Source organism: Argopecten irradians, chromosome 7 (assembly GCF_041381155.1).
Source record: "Argopecten irradians isolate NY chromosome 7, Ai_NY, whole genome shotgun sequence".
Classification (NCBI taxonomy): domain Eukaryota; kingdom Metazoa; phylum Mollusca; class Bivalvia; order Pectinida; family Pectinidae; genus Argopecten; species Argopecten irradians.
In genome coordinates, this window is record NC_091140.1 from 485,622 (window position 1) to 510,388 (window position 24,767).

The 24,767-nt window shown below is 36.2% G+C and overlaps 1 protein-coding gene across 1 annotated transcript in view; it reads right to left on the minus strand.

Annotated features, from left to right (window-relative positions):
• Positions 1 to 1,090: 1,090 nt before the first annotated feature.
• Positions 1,091 to 24,767, minus strand: part of LOC138326773 (uncharacterized) — a 51,416-nt gene continuing 27,739 nt past the window's right edge. The window contains exons 4-6 of the mRNA XM_069272778.1: positions 23,629 to 23,739; positions 6,667 to 6,820; positions 1,091 to 1,277 (exon numbers count right to left, since the gene is read on the minus strand). Of these exons, the coding sequence (XP_069128879.1) occupies positions 1,091 to 1,277; positions 6,667 to 6,820; positions 23,629 to 23,739 (452 nt within the window). The remainder of the gene's footprint in view (positions 1,278 to 6,666; positions 6,821 to 23,628; positions 23,740 to 24,767) is intronic.

Sequence of the window (24,767 nt, forward strand, 5' to 3'; positions counted from 1 at the left end):
ACATTCTTAAACTCTGGGAGCTGAATACATATATACCACTGTAACCAAAACATGACATTCTCCAACTCTGGGAGCTGAATACATATATACCACTGTAACCAAAACATGACATTCTCCAACTCTAGGAGCTGAATACATATATACCACTGTAACCAAAACATGACATTTTCCAACTCTGGGAGCTGAATACATATGTAACACATGACATGACATTCTTAAACTCTGGGACTAATACATATGTACATATGTACCACCGTAACCAATACATGACATTCTTAAACTCTAGGGAGCCTTATGCATATATACTACTGTAACCGAAACATGACATTTTCCTACTCTGGGAACTGTATACATATGTAACACATGACATGACATTCTTAAACTCTGGGAGCTGAATATTTATGTACCACTGTAACCAAAACATGACATTCTTAAACTCTGGGAGCTGAATACATATGTAACACCGTAACCAAAACATGACATTCTCCAACTCTAGGAGCTGAATACATATGTACCACTGTAACCAAAACATGACATTCTCCAACTCTGGGAGCTGAATACATATGTACCATGTAACCAAAACATGACATTCTCCAACTCTGGGAGCTGAATACATATATATACCACTGTAACCAAAACATGACATTTTTCTCTCTGGGAGCTGAATACATATATAACACACTGTAACCAAAACATGACATTTTCCAACTATGGGAGCTGAATACATATGTACCACTGTAACCAAAACATGACATTCTTAAACTCTGGGAGCCTGAATACATATGTACCACCGTAACCAAAACATGACATTTCTCCAACTCTGGGAGCTGAATACATATATACCACTGTAACCAAAACATGACATTCTTAAACTCTGGGAGCTGAATACATATGTACCACTGTAACCAAAACATGACATTCTTAAACTCTGGGAGCTGAATACATATGTACCACTGTAACCAAAACATGACATTCTCCAACTCTGGGAGCTGAATACATATATACCACTGTAACCAAAACATGACATTCTCCAACTCTGGGAGCTGAATACATATATACCACTGTAACCAAAACATGACATTCTCCAACTCTAGGAGCTGAATACATATATACCACTGTAACCAAAACATGACATTCTCCAACTCTGGGAGCTGAATACATATATACCACTGTAACCAAAACATGACATTCTCCAACTCTGGGAGCTGAATACATATATTCCACTGTAACCAAAACATGACATTCTCCAACTCTGGGAGCTGAATATATATGTACCACTGTAACCAAAACATGACATTCTTAAACTCTAGGAGCTGAATACATATATACCACTGTAACCAAAACATGACATTCGTAAACTCTAGGAGCTGAATACATATGTACTACTGTAACCAAAACATGACATTCTTAAACTCTGGGAGCTGTATGCATGTGTACAACATGACATGACATTCTTAAACTCTGGGATCTGTATACATATATACATGTATACCACTGTAACCAAAACATGACATTGTTCATCTCTGGGAGCTTTATACATATGACCAATGTAACCAAGATATGACATTCTTAAACTCTGGGAGCTGAATACATATGTACTACTGTAACCAAAACATGACATTCTTAAACTCTGGGAGCTGTAAACATACATGACATCTAGCTGACTATATGTACTAACCAAAACATGACATTCTCCAACTCTGGGAGCTTTATGCATATGTACCACTGTAACCAAAACATGACATTCTTAAATTCTGGTAGCTGTATAATTGTGTACCACTGTAACCAAAACATGACATTGTTCATCTCTAGGAGCTGAATACATATGTAACACATGACATGACATTCTTAAACTCTGGGACCTTTATACATATGTACATATGTACCACCGTAACCAATACATGACATTCTTAAACTCTGGGAGCCTTAGGCATATATACCACTGTAACCAAAACATGACATTCTCCAACTCTGGCAGCTGTATACATATGTAACACCGTAACCAAAACATGACATTGTTCATCTCTAGGAGCTGAATACATATGTAACACATGACATGACATTCTTAAACTCTGGGAGCTTTATACATATGTACCACCGCAACCAATACATGACATTCTTAAACTCTAGGAGCCTTATACATATATACCACTGTAACCGAAACATGACATTTTCCTACTCTGGGAACTCTATAAATATGTAACACATGACATGACATTCTTAAACTCTGGGAGCTTTATACATATGTACATATGTACCACTGTAACCAAAACCTGACATTCGTAAACTCTGGGAGCTGTATACATATGTACCACTGTAACCAAAACATGACTCACTATTTTTCATCTCTGGGAGCTTTATAAACGTGTACAACTGTAACCAAAACATAACATTCTTAAACTCTTGGAGCTATTTATATATACACCACTATAACCAAAACATGACATGTCATCTCTGGTCATCTCTGGTATGTATTGGTATAGCTTTATACACATGTACCACTGTAATTAAAACTTGACAATATCCAACTCTGGAAGCTGTATACATTTGTACCACTGTAACCAAAACATGACATTGTTCAACTCTGGGAGCTTTATACACATGTACCACTGTAACCAAAATATGTTTAACTCTGTATGTTGATTAACGTGTAAAGGCTGACTCATATATAGAGCTGGGTAAAGATGCTAGCACCTGTATGTTGACTAACGTGTAAAGGCGGACTAATATATAAAGCTGGGTAAAGATGCTAGTACCTGTATGTTGATTAACGTGTAAAGGCGGACTCATATATAGAGCTGGGTAAAGATACTAGTACCTGTATGTTGATTAACGTGTAAAGGTTGACTCATATATAGAGCTGGGTAAAGATACTAGCACCTGTATGTTGATTGTGTAACGTGTAAAGATTGACTCATATATAGAGCTGGGTAAAGATGCTAGCACCTGTATGTTGATTAACGTGTAAAGACTGACTCATATATAGAGCTGGGTAAAGATACTAGTACCTGTATGTTGATTAACGTGTAAAGGCGGACTCATATATAGAGCTGGGTAAAGATACTAGCACCTGTATGTTGATTAACGTGTAAAGACTGACTCATATATAGAGATGGGTAAAGATACTAGTACCTGTATGTTGATTAACGTGTAAAGATTGACTCATATATAGAGCTGGGTAAGGATGCTAGTACCTGTATATTGATTAACGTGTAAAAGCTGACTTATTTTTAGAGCTGGGTAAAGATGCTAGTACCTGTATGATGACTGACGTGTAAAGATTGACTCATATATAGTGCTGGGTAAAGATACTAGCACCTGGTTGTTGAATAACGTGTAAAGACTGACTCATATATAGAGCTGGGTAAAGATACTAGCACCTGTATGTTGATAAACGTGTAAAGACTGACTCGTATATAGAGCTGGGTGAAGATACTAGCACCTGTATGTTGACTAACGTGTAAAGGCGGACTAATACATAAAGCTGGGTAAAGATGCTAGTACCTGTATGTTGATTAACGTGTAAAGATTGACTCATATATAGAGCTGGGTAAAGATACTAGCACCTGTATGTTGATTAACGTGTAAAGACTGACTCATATATAGAGCTGGGTAAAGATACTAGTACCTGTATGTTGATTAACGTGTAAAGATTGACTCATATATAGAGCTGGGTAAAGATGCTAGTACCTGTATGTTGAGTAACGTGCAAAGACGGACTCATATATAGAGCTGGGAAAAGATGCTAGCACCTGTACGTTGATTAACGTGTAAAGGCGGACTCATATATAGAGCTGTGTAAAGATACTAGCACCTGTATGTTGATTAACGTGTAAAGACTGACTCATATATAGAGCTGGGTAAAGATACTAGCACCTGTATGTTGATTAACGTGTAAAGACTGACTCATATATAGAGCTGGGTAAAGATACTTGTACCTGTATGTTGATTAACGTGTAAAGATTGACTCATATATAGAGCTGGGTAAAGATGCTAGTACCTGTATGTTGATAAACGTGTAAAAGCTGAGTTATTTTTAGAGCTGGGTAAAGATACTAGCACCTGTATGTTGACTAACGTGTAAATACTGACTCATATATAGAGCTGGGTAAAGATACTAGTATCTGTATGTTGATCAACTTGTAAAGAATGACTCATGTATAGAGCAGGGTAAAGATGCTAGTACCTGTATGTTGATTAACGGGTAAAGGCTGACTCATTTGTAGAGCTGGGTAAAGATGCTAGTACATGTATGTTGACTAACGTGTAAAGATTGACTCATATATAGAGCTGGGTAAATATACTAGCACTTGTATGTTGATTAACGTGTAAAAGCTGACTCATTTGTAGAGCTGGGTAAAGATACAAGTACCTGTATGTTGACTAACGTGTAAAGATTGACTCATATATAGAGCTGGGTAAAGATACTAGCACCTGTATTTTGATTAACGTGTAAAGACTGACTCATATATAGAGCTGGGTAAAGATGCTAGTACCTGTATGTTGACTAACGTGTAAAGATTGACTTATATATAGAGCTTGGTAAAGATACTAGCACCTGTATGTTGACTAACGTGTAAAGGCTGACTCATATATAGAGCTGGGTAAAGATGCTAGAACCTGTATGTTGATTAACGTGTAAAGATTGACTCATATATAGTGCTGGGTAAAGATGCTAGTACCTGTATGTTGATTAACGTGTAAAGACTGACTCATATATAGAGCTGGGTAAAGATACTAGCACCTGTATGTTGACTAACGTGTAAAGGCTGACTCATATATAGAGCTGGGTAAAGATACTAGCACCTGTATGTTGACTAACGTGTAAAGACTGACTCATATATAGAGCTGGGTAAAGATGCTAGCACCTGTATGTTGACTAACGTGTAGAGGCTGACTCATATATAGAGCTGGGTAAAGATACTAGCACCTGTATGTTGATTAACGTGTAAAGGCGGACTCAAATATAGAGCTGGGTAAAGATGCCAGTACCTGTATGTTGATTAACGTGTAAAGATTGACTCATTTGTAGAGCTGGGTAAAGATACTAGCACCTGTATGTTGATTAACGTGAAAAAGATTGACTCATATATAGAGCTGGGTAAAGATACTAGCACCTGTATGTTGATTAACGTGTAAAGATTGACTCATTTGTAGAGCTGGGTAAAGATGCTAGTACCTGTATGTTGATTAACGTGTAAAGGCAGACTCATATATAGAGCTGGGTAAAGATACTAGCACCTGTATGTTGATTAACGTGTAAAGATTGACTCATGCGTAGAGCTGGTAAAGATACTAGTACCTGTATGTTACTAACGTGTAAAGACTGACTCATATATAGAGCTGTGTAAAGATGCTAGCACCTGTATGTTGATTAACGTGTAAAGATTGACTCATGCGTAGAGCTGTGTAAAGATACAAGTACCTGTATGTTGACTAACGTGTAAAGATTGACTAATATATAGAGCTGGGTAAAGATGCTAGCACCTGTATGTTGACTAACGTGTAAAGGCTGACTCATATATAGAGCTGGGTAAAGATGCTAGAACCTGTATGTTGATTAACGTGTAAAGATTGACTCATATATAGTGCTGGGTAAAGATGCTAGTACCTGTATGTTGATTAACGTGTAAAGACTGACTCATATATAGAGCTGGGTAAAGATACTAGCACCTGTATGTTGACTAACGTGTAGAGGCTGACTCATATATAGAGCTGGGTAAAGATGCTAGCACCTGTATGTTGACTAACGTGTAAAGACTGACTCATATATAGAGCTCGGTAAAGATGCTAGTACCTGTATGTTGACTAACGTGTAGAGGCTGACTCATATATAGAGCTGGGTAAAGATACTAGCACCTTTATGTTGACTAACGTGTAAAGGCGGACTCATATATAGAGCTGGGTAAAGATACTAGCACCTGTATGTTGATTAACGTGTAAAGGCGGACTCATATATAGAGCTGGGTAAAGATACTAGCACCTGTATGTTGACTAACGTGTAAAGACTGACTGAAATATAGAGCTGGGTAAAGATGCCAGTACCTGTATGTTGATTAACGTGTAAAGATTGACTCATTTTTAGAGCTGGGTAAAGATGCTAGCACCTGTATGTTGATTAACGTGTAAAGATTGACTCATGTGTAGAGCTGGGTAAAGATACTAGCACCTCTATGTTGACTAACGTGTAAAGACTGACTCATATATAGAGCTGTGTAAAGATGCTAGCACCTGTATGTTGATTAACGTGTAAAGATTGACTCATGCGTAGAGCTGTGTAAAGATACTAGTACCTGTATGTTGACTAACGTGTAAAGATTGACTAATATATAGAGCTGGGTAAAGATGCTAGCACCTGTATGTTGGTTAACGTGTAAAAGCTGACTCATTTTTAGAGCTGGGTAAAGATGCTAGTACCTGTATGTTGACTAACGTGTAAAGATTGACTCATATGTAGAGCTGGGTAAAGATGCTAGAACCTGTATGTTGACTAACGTGTAAAGACTGGCTCATACATTGTATATATATATATATATATATATATATATATATATATATATATATATATATATATATATATATATATATATATTTATACAATTGATGAGGTTTTCCTTTGGACGTGCATTAAATTTCAGTCTGTACTAGCAAAGTAACTATACAAACCTGAATGAATTGTAGAGATATTGATATTGATTCTGACAAACGATATCGGTCTCAACTGACGTCAAACCAGGATCAAAGCAGAGCGGTCCCCACTGTCTATCATATGTAAGCTCTATATTCCCACTCTCAAGCGGCAGGCGCAATAACGGCACGACTAGTTATAATAAACAAATAAATAATTAGATAACCCGTAATGAAGAGAAAAGTGTATAATGAAGTATGTTTTACGATGCCGTTTGTTTCCTCCGAAGTAGGGCTGAAGTTGGTTACGAAAGACAAGAGTTCCGTTTAACTAGGTTCAATTTAACTTAAACGGAACTAGTAACCAGACCCAAGTTCTATTCAATCCAAATACTGGCCAACGACCGGAGTTCCGTTTATTATGATTCCGACCTATAATAAGATGTTTTAAAACGTAATGTAATACAGGAATCGTTATCGGAACTATTAGCAACAAAATAAACCGAGTAAAATATCTATAGCGTAGAGGTCCTTAAACGGATCCGACACCTAGACCTGAGTTCCGTATAAAATTAAACCGAACTATGAATCAGACCATTGAATTTAAACGTCAGGTGATTGAGGGACAGGGCCCAGTAGGGGAAATATAGCAAGTTCTTTCTTTCTTCTTATCTGAAGAAATGAAGGGATTTAGTTCTAATTTGATCTGAAGCTTCCATTGGAGAAGTGGAGTCATTTTTTATGAACGTTCGGTCTTAGGGATGGGTCCATTAAGGGAAATAATGCAAATTCTTTAAATTCTTCTTCTTCTGTACAGTTTTTGCAGGTATGAAAGGATTTGATGATAATTTGGTCAAAAGCTTCCTTTAGTAAACGGGACCCGTTTTTTTAATCAACGTTTGATCTGGTGTCTCAGGGGTCTGAGTGGTGGGGCCAAATATGGAACAGCAAACTTTTTAAAATTCTTCTGTAGAAATGAATAGATTGAGTTAAAATGCCTTCAAGTTTATAACCTGGTTCTTGGCAGGGAACGAGTAAACGATACAGGCCCATTGGGCCTCTTGTTTATGAATATCAAAATGCTTATGCGTTAACAGGGTTCGTCTTTAGAACCTGAAGGAACACCTAACGAAGAAAAATAACTATAACGAATAACAGAGCCAACAACCAGACCCGAGTGCCGTCTAACTAATATTTAACGTTCGAGGTACTTTTAGATTATTTACTCTTTTTAGCTCAATTGGTCCGAAGTACCAAGTGAAGTTATGCGATAACGCGGTGTCCTGCGTTTATTAATCAGACCAGAACTTTGGTGAAACTAGAAACGAGACCTGAGATCCAGCCTAGACACAATACTAACCATAAGTTTAATATGTAGATTTCAGGATCCCGTCTCCTTACCGTAACTCATCTAGTGCTCAGCGAGAGTAACATAGGGAAGTCTTCCTCAAAAACCTTTATCTAGCCACAAAAGCAAAATGGATGAGGAGGAAAGGGAAGAGGCAGAAGGGTGATACTGACTCTAAAGTTGTGGTCAGTATCACATTACAAAAATTGGATTTCATTGAAAAATCTCAATATCATTTCAGTAATACCTTACCTTAAATGCAGCATGCGAATTTGTCTTACCTTGGTGGAGAGTCCGAAGCCAGAAAGCCTAGTCAAACGGAAATTCCAGGAGACAAACCCCAGGTAGAGAGAATAAAAAAAAGTGTTCAATAAACCTTCGAAGGAAAAGGATTAAAATGGATGTACAAAGAGGTGTTCCATTATGATGCATGCTCACATACAGGTGCAAACTACGCACGCACATATATAATGTCTAATGAAGTGGAACAATCATAGATAGAGTCGCCACAACAAGCCCATGGAAAACAGCTAATCAGAATGGAGGTAAAAGTCAATGAAAGTAGGTTAACCACGTCGAAAGGCAGCTGACTTGTTGTCCGGGAAGAAGGACCCATTGAGGAGAGCTAAAGAAGTCCAAATTCGTGAACCCTCACCTTGCATTTCGCCTGAGATTTGTCATTAGACTGCTCAAAAGCAATCTTGATCACCTGACATATCCCCATCTGGAGATGGCCTGGATGGGATATCCTGATAATAGCTCTGTTTAGTGGGATGCGGCGAAAAAAACAGGAAACAGTTTTTTTCTCCTCAAAAAGCAGTATCAGTGAGAAGGGTAATAGCAGAGCTATCTCTGACCCAACGAAGGCACAGCGAGCGAATAGACCATGCATGGATATCACTCTTTCTGCGGTCTGAGGAAAGAGCAAGCAGGAAGACGGACCCAAAAACTCATAAGGACAATAGCACCAGAGGAAAAATTGCGCTCCCTAAAAAACGAAAGGCAACTCAGCTGGACAGAGGCCTTGACCGGATCAATCTTCCTGCCTATCTCAGAAGATCTTTCAGCGTTACTGGTAGACGACAGAAGAGGAAAACCTTATTGATCGGGCCATATGAGCTGACACATCCAAAAAAACCTGCCTGAGCGAGGCCTTCTGAGATAGCTTTGAATATCCCGGTTCCCGAAGTTGCATAGAATGCAACATCCGGGAACGAGGCTGGCGTAAGGAGATTGGTTCTGGGTGGGAGAACCAGAGGAACAACCACCAGAAATGACTCTGGACAACAAGAGCTCCTGAAACTAAGGTCATCTCGGCCACAGTGGCGCTATCAGAACGATGGGTTCAGAAAATTTAAGGGAATTCTATAGGGGAATTGTTTCCCCACTTCCGGTTAGTGTACACCTACACATTTTTATAATTACAAACCACAAAAGTAAGTTACCGTAGCGAAAACTTTTGAAATATAGGAGACAGGAAAGCTTGCCATTTCAAGGTCACAACTTTCGCATTTTTTCAATTTCTTTAAACTATCAATATCGTATGACACCATACTGTTAACTTGATAATACTTAAAAACAGAATAGTCCACTTGGGAATAGATGTATTATTCATTTTTGATCAATTAAGAAAAAAATAGGACTTTATAGAAAAGGATGTTTTACATTTGTTCACCATAATGGTTACTTTTTAGTATGTATAGGAGAAACACCGAAAATTGAAGATTAGTCAAGATAATGGACAATGCAAGGCCCGAAGGTGTTTCTCTTACTTAAAACACGGCACTCTGATGTACAATGCTAACTATAGCTATTGTGTAACTAATTTACAGGTAAGGCCTTCAACCATCTTTGACACTGAAAATGTCAGCACAGTAACTGTTGTAATATGTCTACTCTGGTCATGCATGCATTGAATGAATTTTTCATGAAATTCCATACCAATGTTATCACCAGAGATTTTTTGTGAATTTGAGTTCCCTTCATTCAGAGTGGAGCGGTACAAGAGGCAACATGACAGACAGTGCAGATCAGATCATTACGAAGTCAAACTATCTAAAATGATTATCAAATTTCCAATAAGAGAGTATATTTTGTGATATGTTAATTTAACTGCTCTTTATGTCAGAGGCAGACCATTTACTTGGATATAACTTGTCGGAAATTCACAAGACATGGAGGATTATCATGGAAACGTCTTAATTTTGAATATACCGCTCTACGTTATGAAATGAAGAATATAATTGGTCCTAATACAAAATATCAAGATTTAGTGGATTCTAAAGGAAACTACATTGAAATTCATTGAAAACGGCAAAGTGATGAAAAGAAAGCTTAAAATTTCAAATTTGTTCAGTAGGCCTTGTGTGATTCTTGGATAAGGAATTATACCGAAATTATTTAATTTGGGAAACGTGGATTTATGTGTTACGTGTATGTATTCAAGAAATGAAGCAATTAACACTGAAATTATTAGGAAATATACCGAAAGCATTCATTCAATTTCCAAAGAAAGAAAGTACACATATCTATCTAAAATTAAAACGTCATTGTAGGAAGGCCTGTGCTGTCGAAATACTAAAGAGTCTTGATTTTCAACACAAGGAGTAATTTTATGCGTTGTGGTTGATGTGATTGGATTTATGCCGATGTCCACGAATCAATATCTAAAACAGAAAATGTGTGATATGTATTATTGAAGTTTCCTATTACATTTATGTTGAATTTGATTATATTTATTTGTTATTTATTTGTCCAATTTTACAATGCTGAATGTAGTGTCACTCTCTACCTTGCATTGTACATTAGTTTACCTGGAACTGTAGATTAGTTGCAACTAAGCTACAGGTAAACTAATGTACATGTACAGTGAAAGGTGTCCTAATCTACAGACAGAACAAGTACTTGAACAATAGTCTAAATAAATTACTGGGGACAACAAAAGATGATAGCATAGCCATGTTTTAAGAAGTGATACAGAGACTTTGGATTTTAAATTGAAAACTCCTTTCGGGTTCAAAAAATGATCTTGTTACGCAATTAGGCATTTTAGACATGCAATTTTACTTAGTAATAAATCGATTTTATTAGGTCACTTTAGTTCGTCTCAAGTGACCTATTCTATCTAAATCGCATTTTGTCCGTCGTCGTGCGTCGTGTTCGTAAACAATTTACATTTTCGACTTCTTCTCCAAAACTGCTGAATTAAATTCAATGAAATTTTACACAAACCTTCTAAGGCATAAGGCCAATCAAAATTGTGAATTATATGGTCCCCACCCCCAGGGGACTGTGGGAGGGACCAACAGGTGTAAAATTGACTACACTTTGTAAAAAATCATCTCCACTCGCAGATGTGGAAGAATCAAATACTCTTCAGATTTTTCCCTGAGAAGGGGGTCAAATTCATTATAGTTTATATAGGTAAAACTCATTTACGAGGATTATTTGCTCAATTTCCATAGGAAAAAAATCAAAATTAGTTAGAATTATTAGTATGAGAAAGTATTTTAATATCACTTAAGCCTTGATGTCAGAGAAATTAATTAAATGTTTAGCATTTTTTGCCCCAAGGCCATGAAATTCACATTTTTTTTTGCAGAAGGCCTTAGAACCTAATAATTTATGAAGAGTATTTGATTCTACCAAATATGCGAGTGCAGAAGAAGATTTTTGAATTTTTAGCCATTTTGACCCCTTTTGGCCTCTTGCCCTGGCCCCTGGGAGTCCGCCACAGACCCATATGAATTATAATTATTTTTTCTTTGTTTTCATACCAAATCTGGCTTTCTGATTTGCCAATAATGTTTTTGCATACCACTATGATAATAAAATCGAGAATGGCGCAAAACCCCGACGTTATCGTGACGTCACAATAGAGACATTGCCTTTGCGTATTGTTTCGGTAAAAAGAATCCCTTGAGAACCCACTATATTGTTACATTTAATCATACTTCATTTAATCAAATACAATATAAAATTGATTATAAGTATTGATGTAACAATTTTTTAATTTTATCGGGGTATGAAAAAATGTGTTTGCATACTTTTGTGTGAATCCGCTAATGAATCCGCTTAGCGGATTCACACAGTTTACGCGGATTCACGCAGTTTGCAAACATTTTTTTTTTCATACTCCGATGAAATTGAAAAATAGTGACATCAAGGCTTAAGTGATATTAAAATACTTTCTCATACTAATAATTCTAACTAATTTTGATTTTTTTTCCTATGAAAATTGAGCAAATAATCCTCGTAAATGAGTTTTACCTATATAAACTATAATGAATTTGACCCCCTTCTCAGGGAAAAATCTGAAGAGTATTTGATTCTTCCACATCTGCGAGTGGAGATGATTTTTTACAAAGTGTAGTCAATTTTACACCTGTTGGTCCCTCCCACAGTCCCCTGGGGGTGGGGACCATATAATTCACAATTTTGATTGGCCTTATGCCTTATAAGGTTTGTGTAAAATTTCATTGAATTTAATTCAGCAGTTTTGGAGAAGAAGTCGAAAATGTAAATTGTTTACGAACACGACGCACGACGACGGACAAAATGCGATTTAGATAGAATAGGTCACTTGAGACGAACTAAGGTGACCTAATAAAATCGATTTATTACTTAGTAAAATTGCATGTCTAAAATGCCTAATTGCGTAACAAGATCATTTTTTGAACCCGAAAGGAGTTTTCAATTTAAAATCCAAAGTCTCTATATCACTTCTTAAAACATGGCTATGATATCATCTTTTGTTGTCCCCAGTAATTTATTTAGACTATTGTTCAAGTACTTGTTCTGTCTGTAGATTAGGACACCTTTCACTGTACATGTACATTAGTTTACCTGTAGCTTAGTTGCAACTAATCTACAGTTCCAGGTAAACTAATGTACAATGCAAGGTAGAGAGTGACACTACATTCAGCATTGTAAAATTGGACAAATAAATAACAAATAAATGTAATCAAATTCAACATAAATGTAATAGGAAACTTCAATAATACATATCACACATTTTCTGTTTTAGATATTGATTCGTGGACATCGGCATAAATCCAATCACATCAACCACAACGCATAAAATTACTCCTTGTGTTGAAAATCAAGACTCTTTAGTATTTCGACAGCACAGGCCTTCCTACAATGACGTTTTAATTTTAGATAGATATGTGTACTTTCTTTCTTTGGAAATTGAATGAATGCTTTCGGTATATTTCCTAATAATTTCAGTGTTAATTGCTTCATTTCTTGAATACATACACGTAACACATAAATCCACGTTTCCCAAATTAAATAATTTCGGTATAATTCCTTATCCAAGAATCACACAAGGCCTACTGAACAAATTTGAAATTTTAAGCTTTCTTTTCATCACTTTGCCGTTTTCAATGAATTTCAATGTAGTTTCCTTTAGAATCCACTAAATCTTGATATTTTGTATTAGGACCAATTATATTCTTCATTTCATAACGTAGAGCGGTATATTCAAAATTAAGACGTTTCCATGATAATCCTCCATGTCTTGTGAATTTCCGACAAGTTATATCCAAGTAAATGGTCTGCCTCTGACATAAAGAGCAGTTAAATTAACATATCACAAAATATACTCTCTTATTGGAAATTTGATAATCATTTTAGATAGTTTGACTTCGTAATGATCTGATCTGCACTGTCTGTCATGTTGCCTCTTGTACCGCTCCACTCTGAATGAAGAGAACTCAAACTCACAAAAAATCTCTGGTGATAACATTGGTATGGAATTTCATGAAAAATTCATTCAATGCATGCACGACCAGAGTAGACATATTACAACAGTTACTGTGCTGACATTTTCAGTGTCAAAGATGGTTGAAGGCCTTACCTGTAAATTAGTTACACAATAGCTATAGTTAGCATTGTACATCAGAGTGCCGTGTTTTAAGTAAGAGAAACACCTTCGGGCCTTGCATTGTCCATTATCTTGACTAATCTTCAATTTTCGGTGTTTCTCCTATACATACTAAAAAGTAACCATTATGGTGAACAAATGTAAAACATCCTTTTCTATAAAGTCCTATTTTTTTCTTAATTGATCAAAAATGAATAATACATCTATTCCCAAGTGGACTATTCTGTTTTTAAGTATTATCAAGTTAACAGTATGGTGTCATACGATATTGATAGTTTAAAGAAATTGAAAAAATGCGAAAGTTGTGACCTTGAAATGGCAAGCTTTCCTGTCTCCTATATTTCAAAAGTTTTCGCTACGGTAACTTACTTTTGTGGTTTGTAATTATAAAAATGTGTAGGTGTACACTAACCGGAAGTGGGGAAACAATTCCCTATAGAATTCCCTTAAATTTTCTGAATGAGGCATCCATACGCTGCTATTATTTTGAACATAAGATAAAACGTCAGAGTGATGTAACCATAAATATGTTTGAGTATAAATAATATTGTTTCTCTAATCAATTATAAATTGCAAGCAAAGTTGTAGTATTTGCCTAAAGTTTCTAAAAATAAACCTTACAACAGCTTTAACCTTAGATGACAACTATACCGGTTTCAGATTTTTCTTTAATTTTCACCATTGTTTGTTTACATTATTGTGCAAATAATTATAAAACATTTTGGTGTAATAGTACCGGAAGTGTGTGTACCAATTTGTTGAAAATTGATATTGCTAAAAAAAGGTCTCCAAATTTGGTCATTTTTTTTGGTTCCAGACTTTGTAAAAAATAATTTTCTGTCATAGTCCTATAAAAAGTTTCATAGTTTGTAAAATTGGGCAATATTCAATGGTAGCTGTAACAGGTCCTTTCTACTATGAGGGAGCATTAATTCGACAGAAATAAGTTTGGACCATTGGAAATATATTATGTTTGAATCAGCAAAAACAGTATATAAAATGAAGCCAGTACTCGTGCATTGGTTACACCGATTGTAAATTCTGAAATAACAGTTGTGACAAGCGTTAAAGCTAGATAATTAAGAGTTAATAATTGCAATTCCTAACTCACTGTACATATGTTTCTTCTATCATTTTTGTTGTTGTACAGATTATCAATCTTCACATGTTGGAGGAATAAAGATGCTCATTCATTCATTCCTTCAAAAGAAGGGCAGAAGGGACCGATTCTTTCTTTGAATTAGAACAGAAGGAAGTGTCCCTTCAGCAAGATTGGACTCGGAGATGGAGCAGTCAATAAACGGGACCGGTAAGGTTCTTCGACTGGACGGTTTTTTCATTGGCGAGCAGTGACACATGTTAAGAGACATAGGCTCTCAATGCCTTGTTTAGGGCAGAGATAACTCTGTCGGGAATATCGGCCTACTCTGTCTCGCTTAACCGACCCTCAGGCACATCAGATACCTATATAGACAAACCATCAGGAAGGCTATATACGACAGAATCTGGATGAATAGACGCAGCAGCCTCTCTATCGTCTGGTGCTCCTTGAAGCGGAACACCATCTGGTTAACTGACCAAGCTGTCAGCCTGGTTGGCTGAGGGGGCAGCAGGCTATCGTGTATTGTATTAGGCCATGGGCTAGGAGGGTCCCACATGCACCCCCTCCCCAAAACCTCCGATCCATTATTTTTCTGAACCCTTATGATCCACTGATCACAAATCCAAATCTTAACATTGCATAAGTTGGGATGAACTTCGCAAGATGGCGGCCATCTCGAATTTCACTAAAAATTGAAAAATAGTCATAACATTAACATTATTCAACCGAAGTAGACAAATGAGGTATCAAAATGACCACAATAGAACAAGAAATACATATCAGGACCAAAAAACCCAATATATGTAGTGATTTCTACGCAGGTAATGAAAACATCGGATTTAAAGCTCAATAATTGTGATTTTTCAGCAATTTATTTATATTTTGTTTACTCAGCAAAAATGTTAACCAACAACAATCTATTATTTCTAATAAGTTTTTTGACCACTTATTAATCATTTTAAATAACAACAACAACAAAAACCAATGCTAACATTGTAGAGGTTTCGGTTATGACGTCATCAAGATGGCCACCATCTCGAATTTCACTAAAAAATGAAGAATAGTCATAACACTGATATTTTTCAACTAAAGTAGACAAATGAGGTATCAAAATGACCACAATAGAACGACAAACACATATCAGGACCAAATAATCCAATATGTGTAGTGATTTGTACGGGGAAAAAAAAAAAAAAAGCTTTTAAGCTCAAAAATGGTGATTTTTTAGCAAATTTTTCATACTTGGATTGACGCAGCAGAAATATTTCCCAACAACAAATTATTACTCGTATTCAGTTATTTAAACTCCTATCAATCAATAAAAACAAAAACAACAACAACAATATATAGAAATGCAAAAAAAAAAATATATTGTTATACCCTCAATTTTGTAGATTAGCAGCGTCTCAAAAATAACACAACACCTACTGATAGCGTAACAAATGTAACCTAAGCTAAGCCTTTGTTTCCGTTAATATCATTAACAGTTCCCAAAGCGTTTGTGTCTTCGAAAATGAGCACAGTCATTGTTTATTTCCTATGCATAGCATAAGCAACATGTCAGATGGTTACTACAATGTCACTAATATGTCTTTCACTGGTTCTCAATGATAACCATTATCAATGTGCGTGCTTTCTCGCCTCACTGACCTATCCACTGAATAGACACGACATATCTGGTAGCTGGTACATGCAGTCCGAATCAGAGTACTCGAGATATCAGTATCCAATTCGTCGAAAGCCAGATCGACGTCTTCTATGTCGATGAACTCATGAGACACTGCATTACCAGTGTTTTTCTAGCCTTTTATGACCAATCCATGGCCAGAGTTCATATCAGGAACAACAGGTTCAGGGATGTGGGATCTCTTTCAGATTCTAACATATCGTACGTATATGCTGTTTCATACTTCTCCGGCATAATGGAAATTACACCAGATGCACATTCTTCAAATGGTGGAATGTCCTTAGCACATAACTCCATAATTCGTATGAAGAACTATTCATCAATCTTGTGGACCCTCGTGCAACCATAAATGGCACAGGTGATATCATCGAGGTCATTAATGAGGGCATAAATCTTAAATGTTTTTCATTGCTCTGACTTTTCCCACTGCCTTGAAGGTGATGGTTGTGTCACATCTGGTGTATGCGCAAAGAGACCATTGAAGAATCTCCAGTAGAACGTTCTCTAAAGTGCTATCCAGACATGGCAAAGAGTGAAACTTCACTGCAGACCTCATTTATGAAATCAAAGAATCCACCTGTGCCACCTATGGTCACTGAGGTTCACAAGAATGAGGAATTGTGCTTCATACGAATTAAGGAGAACCAACTCAACCCTCCGCAGCATGTTGATCTGGTGTCTTTTCTATCATGCCGGGGAAGTCTGGAACATCATATACGATATGTGAATCTAGGTGAAACTAGGTTGGAAACAGGAAGTGCTCCCACATCCCTGAAGCCGATGTTTTTGATCTTAACTCTGACCATGGATAGTTGACAAGTTAGAACCACGATGGTAACCCGGTAATGCAATGTCACATCGGGTCACCGAGGTCGAAGACGACACTCTGGCGAGAAAGCACGCACAACGAAAATTATTACAATTGAGAACTAATGAAAGAAATATGTGACACTGTAGTAACCATCTTATATTTCCTTGCGTTATACACAGGAAATAAACAATGGATGTGCTCATTCTAAAAGACACAATATGTCTCGAAAAGTGTCATGGTATTTACGGAACTTTAATTTGATACTCTATAGCTATTAGTTAGCGTTTTGCTGTAATAATTCAGTTTGAGAGGCTACTAGTCTACAAAATTTCGAACATGAAAATGGATTATTTTGAAGTCCCACTTAGATATTCAGCCAACTTTAACTTCAAATTCGTTAAGATATAAATCGTCAAAAGCCAATGTTATATTCAGGAAATTGCAAGACACCAGGAAAATGTAGTGTTAGCGGTTTGGAAAAAATAACAATCATATGCCGCATCCGGTGATGTTTTCTAAACCAAATGATGGTATAACAATTCTCTTTTGCATTTCTATATATTTTTGTTGTTGTTGTTTTAACCGATTGATAAGAGGTCAAATAACTGATTGTGAATAAGAATTTGCTGTTGGGAAACAATTTTGCTGCGTCAAGCCAAATATGAAAAAATGCTGAAAATTACCATTTTTGAGCTTAAAATATTATCTTTTTTCATTTCCTGCGTTCAAATCACTACATTTATTGGATTATTTGGTCCTGATATGTATTTGTTGTTCTATTGTGGTCATATTGATGCCTCATTTGTCTACTTCAGTTGAAAAATGTCAATGTTATGACTATTTTTCATTTTTCAGTGAAATTCGAGATGGTGGCCATCTTGATGACGTCATAACCGGAACTTATACGATGTTAACGTTGGTTTTGGTTGTTTTTGTTGCTCACACTGATTGACAAGTGGTCAAAAACTTATTAGAAGTAATAGATTGCTGTTGGGAAACATTTGTGCTGCGTCAAACAAAATATGAAAAAATTGCTGAAAAATTACCATTTTTGAGCTTTAAATCCGATTTTTTCATTTCCTGCGTAGAAATCATTACATATATTGGGGTTTTTTGGTCCTGATATGTATTTCTTGTTCTATTGTGGTCATTTTGATACCTCATTTGTCTACTTCGGTTGAAAAATGTTAATGTTATGACTATTTTTCAATTTTTAGTGAAATTCTAGATGGCGGCCATCTTGATGACGTCATAACCGGAAGTTCATCCCAACTTATGCAATGTTAACATTTGGATTTGTGATCAGTGGGTCATAAGGGTTCAGAAAAATATTGGTTCGGAGGTTTGGGGGGGGGGGGGGTGCATGTGGGACCCTCCTAGCCCATGGCCTAATCAGAGGCTTGAACCTCTGTTAAACCGGGCAAACCCAGGCGTGCGACATGAAGATGAATTCTTGTCCATTACTCGATTTCAAATATGAATAACCTTGACCGTAATTCCTTGTTGATTAAAGCCCCATTAAATTGTCCAATGTACCTTCGTAGTTAAACATATTATTGCCGGTGGGAATCATAATAAACAAAATCCGCTCATTGGACAGTAAAAGAACGTGAACTTAATACAGAATTTGAAAGCGTGGGGTTAAACGAAACTCAAGTCTGGTACTAAGATCTGTGTAATCTTAAACGGAACTCGGCTCTGATTGTTGGCTCCGTTTAAAGAAACACAACATCTTCAGCAGAAAAACAACAAGGTAAAGAAAATGTCAACTTGTAAACAGATATATGGTCACATAGTAGAGTGTAAGGCAGTCTTTGTACTAACATAGTCACTCACTATAGTGTACGACAGTCCATATACTAATATAGTTACACAGTAGAGTGTACGACAGTCCATGTACTAATATGGTCACACAGTACAGTGTACGACAGTCCTTGTACTAATATAGTCACACAGTATAATGTACGACAGTCCTTGTACTAATATAGTCACACAATATAGTGTACGACGGTCCTTGTACTAATATAGTCACACAGTAGAGTGTACGACAGTCCTTGTACTAATATAGCCACACAATATAGTGTACGGCAGTCCTTGTACTAATATAGTCACTCAATATAGCGCACGACAGTCCATGTACTAATATAGTTACACAGTAAAGTGTACGACAGTTCATGTACTTATTTGGTCACACAGTATAGTGTAAGACAGTCCTTGTACTAATATGGTCACACAGTACAGTGTACGACAGTCTTTGTACTAATATAGTCACACAATATAGTGTACGACAGTCCTTGTACTAATATAGTCACTCAATATAGCGTACGACAGTCCATGTACTAATATAGTGACACAGTAAAGTGTATGACAGTCCATGTACTAATATGGTCAACAGTATAGTGTACGACAGTCCTTGTACTAATATGATCACACAGTATAGTGTACTACAGTCCTTGTACTAATATAGTCACACATTATAGTGTACGACAGTCCTTGTACTAATATAGATACAGTGTAGAGTGTACGACATTCCATGTACTAATATGGTCACACAGTACAGTGTACGACAGTCTTTGTACTAATATAGTCACACAATATAGTGCACGACAGTCCCTGAGCTAATATAGTCACTCAATATATCGTACGATAGTCCATGTACTAATATAGTTACACAGTAAAGTGTACGACAGTTCATGTACTAATATTGTCACACAGTATAGTGTACGACAGTCCATGTACCAACATGGTCACACAGTACAGTGTACTACAGTCCTTGTACTAATATAATCACACAATACAGTGTACGACAGTCCATGTACTAATATAGCCACACAATATAGCGTAGGACATTCCTTTGTACTAATATAGTCACACAGTATAGTGTATGACAGTCCATGTACTAATATAGTCACAAAGTAAAGTGTACGGCAGTCCTTGTACTAATATAGTCACTCAATATAGCGTACGACAGTTTATGTACTATTATAGCCTCACAATATAGTGTACGACAGTTCATGTACTAATATAGTCAAACAGTTAGTTTACGACAGTCCTTGTACTAATATGGCCACACAGTATAATGTACGACAGTCCATGTACTAATATAGCCACACAATATAGTGTACGACATTCCATGTACTAATATAGTCACAAAGTATAGTGTACAATAGTCCATGTACTAATATAGTCAAACAGCTAGAGTACGACAGTCCTTGTACTAATATAGTCACACAATATAGTGTACGACGGTCCTTGTACTAATATGGTCACACAGTATAGTGTACAACAGTCCATGTACTAATATGGTCACACATTATAGTGTACAAATAGTCGATGTAAAAATATAGTTACAGAGTATAGTGTACTACAGTCAATGTACTAATATAGTCACACAGTATAGTGTACGACAGTTCATGTACTAATATAGTCACACAGTATAGTGTACGACAGTCCTTGTACTAATATAGTCACACAATATAGTGTACGACGGTCCTTGTACTTATATTGTCACACAATATAGTTAGTGTACGACATTCCATGTACTAATATGGTCACAAAGTATAATGTACGACAATCAATGTACTAATATAGCCACACAATATAGTGTACGACAGTCCATGTACTAATATAGTCACACAGTATAATGTAAGACAGTATATTTACTAATATGGTCACACAGTATAATATACGACAGTCCATGTACCAATATAATATAGTCACACAGTATAGTATACGACAATCCATGTACTAATATAGTCACAAAGTTTAGTGTACAACAGTCCATGTACTAATATAGTCAAATAGTTAGTGTACGACAGTCCTTGTACTAATATGGCCACACAGTATAATGTACGACAGTCCATGTACTAACATAGCCACACAATATAGTGTACGACAGTCAATGTAGTAATATAGTCAAACAGTATATAATGTAAGACAGTCTATTTACTAATATGGTCACACAGTATAATGTACGACAGTCCTTGTACTAATATGGTTACACAGTATAGGGTACGACAGTCCATGTACTCATATGGCCACACAGTATAGTGTACGACAGTCAATGTAGTAATATAGTCACACAGTATAATGTAAGACAGTCTATTTACTAATATGGTCACACAGTATAATGTAAGACAGTCTATTTACTAATATGATCACACAGTATAGTGTACGACAGTCCTTGTACTTATATGGTCACACAGTATAGTGTACGACAGTCCATGTACTAATATAGTCACACAGTATAGTGTACGACAGTCCATGTACTAATATAGTCACACAGTATAGTGTACGACAGTCCTTGTACTAATATGGTCACACAGTATAGTGTACGACAGTCCATGTACTAATATGGTCACACAGTATAGTGTACAACAGTCCATGTACTAATATAGTCACACAGTATAGTGTACAATAGTCCATGTAAAAATATAGTTACAGAGTATAGTGTACTACAGTCAATGTACTAATATAGTCACACAGTATAGTGTACGACAGTTCATGTACTAATATAGTCACACAGTATAGTGTACGACAGTCCTTGTACTAATATGGTCACACAGTATAGTGTACGACAGTCCTTGTACTTATATGGTCACACACAGTATAGTGTAACGACAGTCTATTTACTAATATGGTCACACAGTATAATGTACGACAGTCCTTGTACTAATATGGTCACACAGTATAGGGTACGGACAGTCCTTGTCAACTAATATGGCCACACAGTATAGTGTAAACGACAGTCAATCTAGTAGTAATATAGGTCACACAGTATAATGTAAGACAGTCTATTTACTAATATGGTCACACAGTATAATGTACGACAGTCCTTGTACTAATATGGTTACACAGTATAGTGTACGACAGTCCTTGTACTAATATGGTCACACAGTATAGTGTATGACAGTCCTTGTACTAATATGGTCACACAGTATAGTGTATGACAGTCCTTGTACTAATATAGTCACACAGTATAGTGTACGACAGTCCTTGTACTAATATGGTCACACAGTATAGTGTACGACAGTCCTTGTACTAATATAGTCACACAGTATAGTGTACGACAGTCCTTGTACTTATATGGTCACACAGTATAGTGTACGACAGTCCTTGTACTAATATGGTCACACAGTATAGTGTACGACAGTCCTTGTACTAATATGGTCACACAGTATAGTGTACGACAGTCCTTGTACTAATATGGTCACACAGTATAGTGTACGACAGTCCTTGTACTAATATGGTCACACAGTATAGTGTACGACAGTCCTTGTACTAATATGGTCACACAGTATAGTGTACGACAGTCCTTGTACTAATATAGGTCACACAGTATAGTGTACGACAGTCCTTGCACTAATATGGTCACACAGTATAGTGTACGACAGTCCTTGTACTAATATGGTCACACAGTATAGTGTACGACAGTCCTTGTACTAATATGGTCACACAGTATAGTGTACGACAGTCCTTGTACTAATATGGTCACACAGTATAGTGTACGACAGTCCTTGTACTAATATGGTCACACAGTATAGTGTACGACAGTCCTTGTACTTATATGGTCACACAGTATAGTGTACGACAGTCCTTGTACTAATATGGTCACACAGTATAGTGTACGACAGTCCATGTACTAATATAGTCACACAGTATAGTGTACGACAGTCAATGTACTAATATAGTCACACAGTATAATGTAAGACAGTCTATTTACTAATATGATCACACAGTATAATGTACAACAGTCCAAGTACTAATATGGTCACACAGTATAGTGTACGACAGTCCTTGTACTAATATGGTCACACAGTATAGTGTACGACAGTCCTTGTACTAATATAGTCACACAGTATAGTGTACGACAGTCCTTGTACTAATATGGTCACACAGTATAGTGTACGACAGTCCTTGTACTAATATGGTCACACAGTATAGTGTACAACAGTCCAAGTACTAATATGGTCACACAGTATAGTGTACGACAGTCCTTGTTCTAATATAGTCACACAGTATAGTGTACGACAGTCCTTGTACTAATATGGTCACACAGTATAGTGTACGACAGTCCTTGTACTAATACAGTCACACAGTATAATATACGACCGTCCTTGTACTAATATGGTATTGCTGTCACTATCGGTTGACTGTTGCTACTCACCTTTTCTAACGCAGATAAATCGATTTGCCGTCATACATGGGTTGTCCTCTAATTTCCCTTTTATCAATGCAATGCAGCAAATATTGCTTTTTGAACTGCAGTCTGGTTGTTCTGAAACTCAATTTTATTTCATTTCCCCAATAAGGTAATTAAATCTGTTCAAAAAGAACTAGACTCGTTGATTATGGACGATGGAATACTGTGACGACACACTTATCTAAAGGGCATATTGGGTTTTTATCCTAAGTACACAAAAATTCTTCTTTGCCGTCAAATTATCTTAGATTCTCTGTTGGAAATGTGTATTACTACCACTTCAAAATTGGGGACATTTGCTATAAAATGTTTGGGATATTTTGTAAAAAAAAATCAATGTGTGCACTATTGAACTATAACTGTACAGCGATCTTTTCGATGGTATAAACTTTGTAAGTACTCGTGTCATCAACCAATGCCAAAGATAATTACAATCACATTAAAAACGTCGCTAACGGTTGCAATAGTAAAAAGAAATAAAGAAAAAAATGTGTTCCTCAAACGTCATGATTTCTAAATACGTTTATTAATTATGCTTATCTATATAAAATTATTTCTATAAACCTTCCAATTCTATTTCTTTAGATGACTAGCTTCAGATTGATTTTCTCAAACTTCCATCAACATTTTCTAAATATGGTGTTTTCAGTTATTCAAGATTTGTTATGTACAGGAACCGGAAGTGTTTTTTTTTACTGTGAAATGACACTACAAATAGTTTTAAACATTTTGTTTAAGGTTCATTCAAGTTAGTTGTTTTATAATGCTTTCCTACACCCAAAACCATACTTACTAACAGAACAATATGATATTGTTTACATAGAACTTCCTAATACTCTAATGGTAATCAGGATCTGAATTATAAGTGAATAAATGCTGTCTAGACTTAAGGTTGTAATACCTATACTCATGAATGACAGTCATGTTTACTGACACTAAATCAGTGCGCGATTGCAATTAACCAGTGTAGTTAAAGGATTATAAATGCGAATTTTTAATTATCTGGATTATAAATGAGAAACTGGAAAATTTTGAAATGAGAAACAGTGAGTTTTTATGTCTTTTTAAATAATATAAAGGCACAATTTGTTATATTTGGCTCT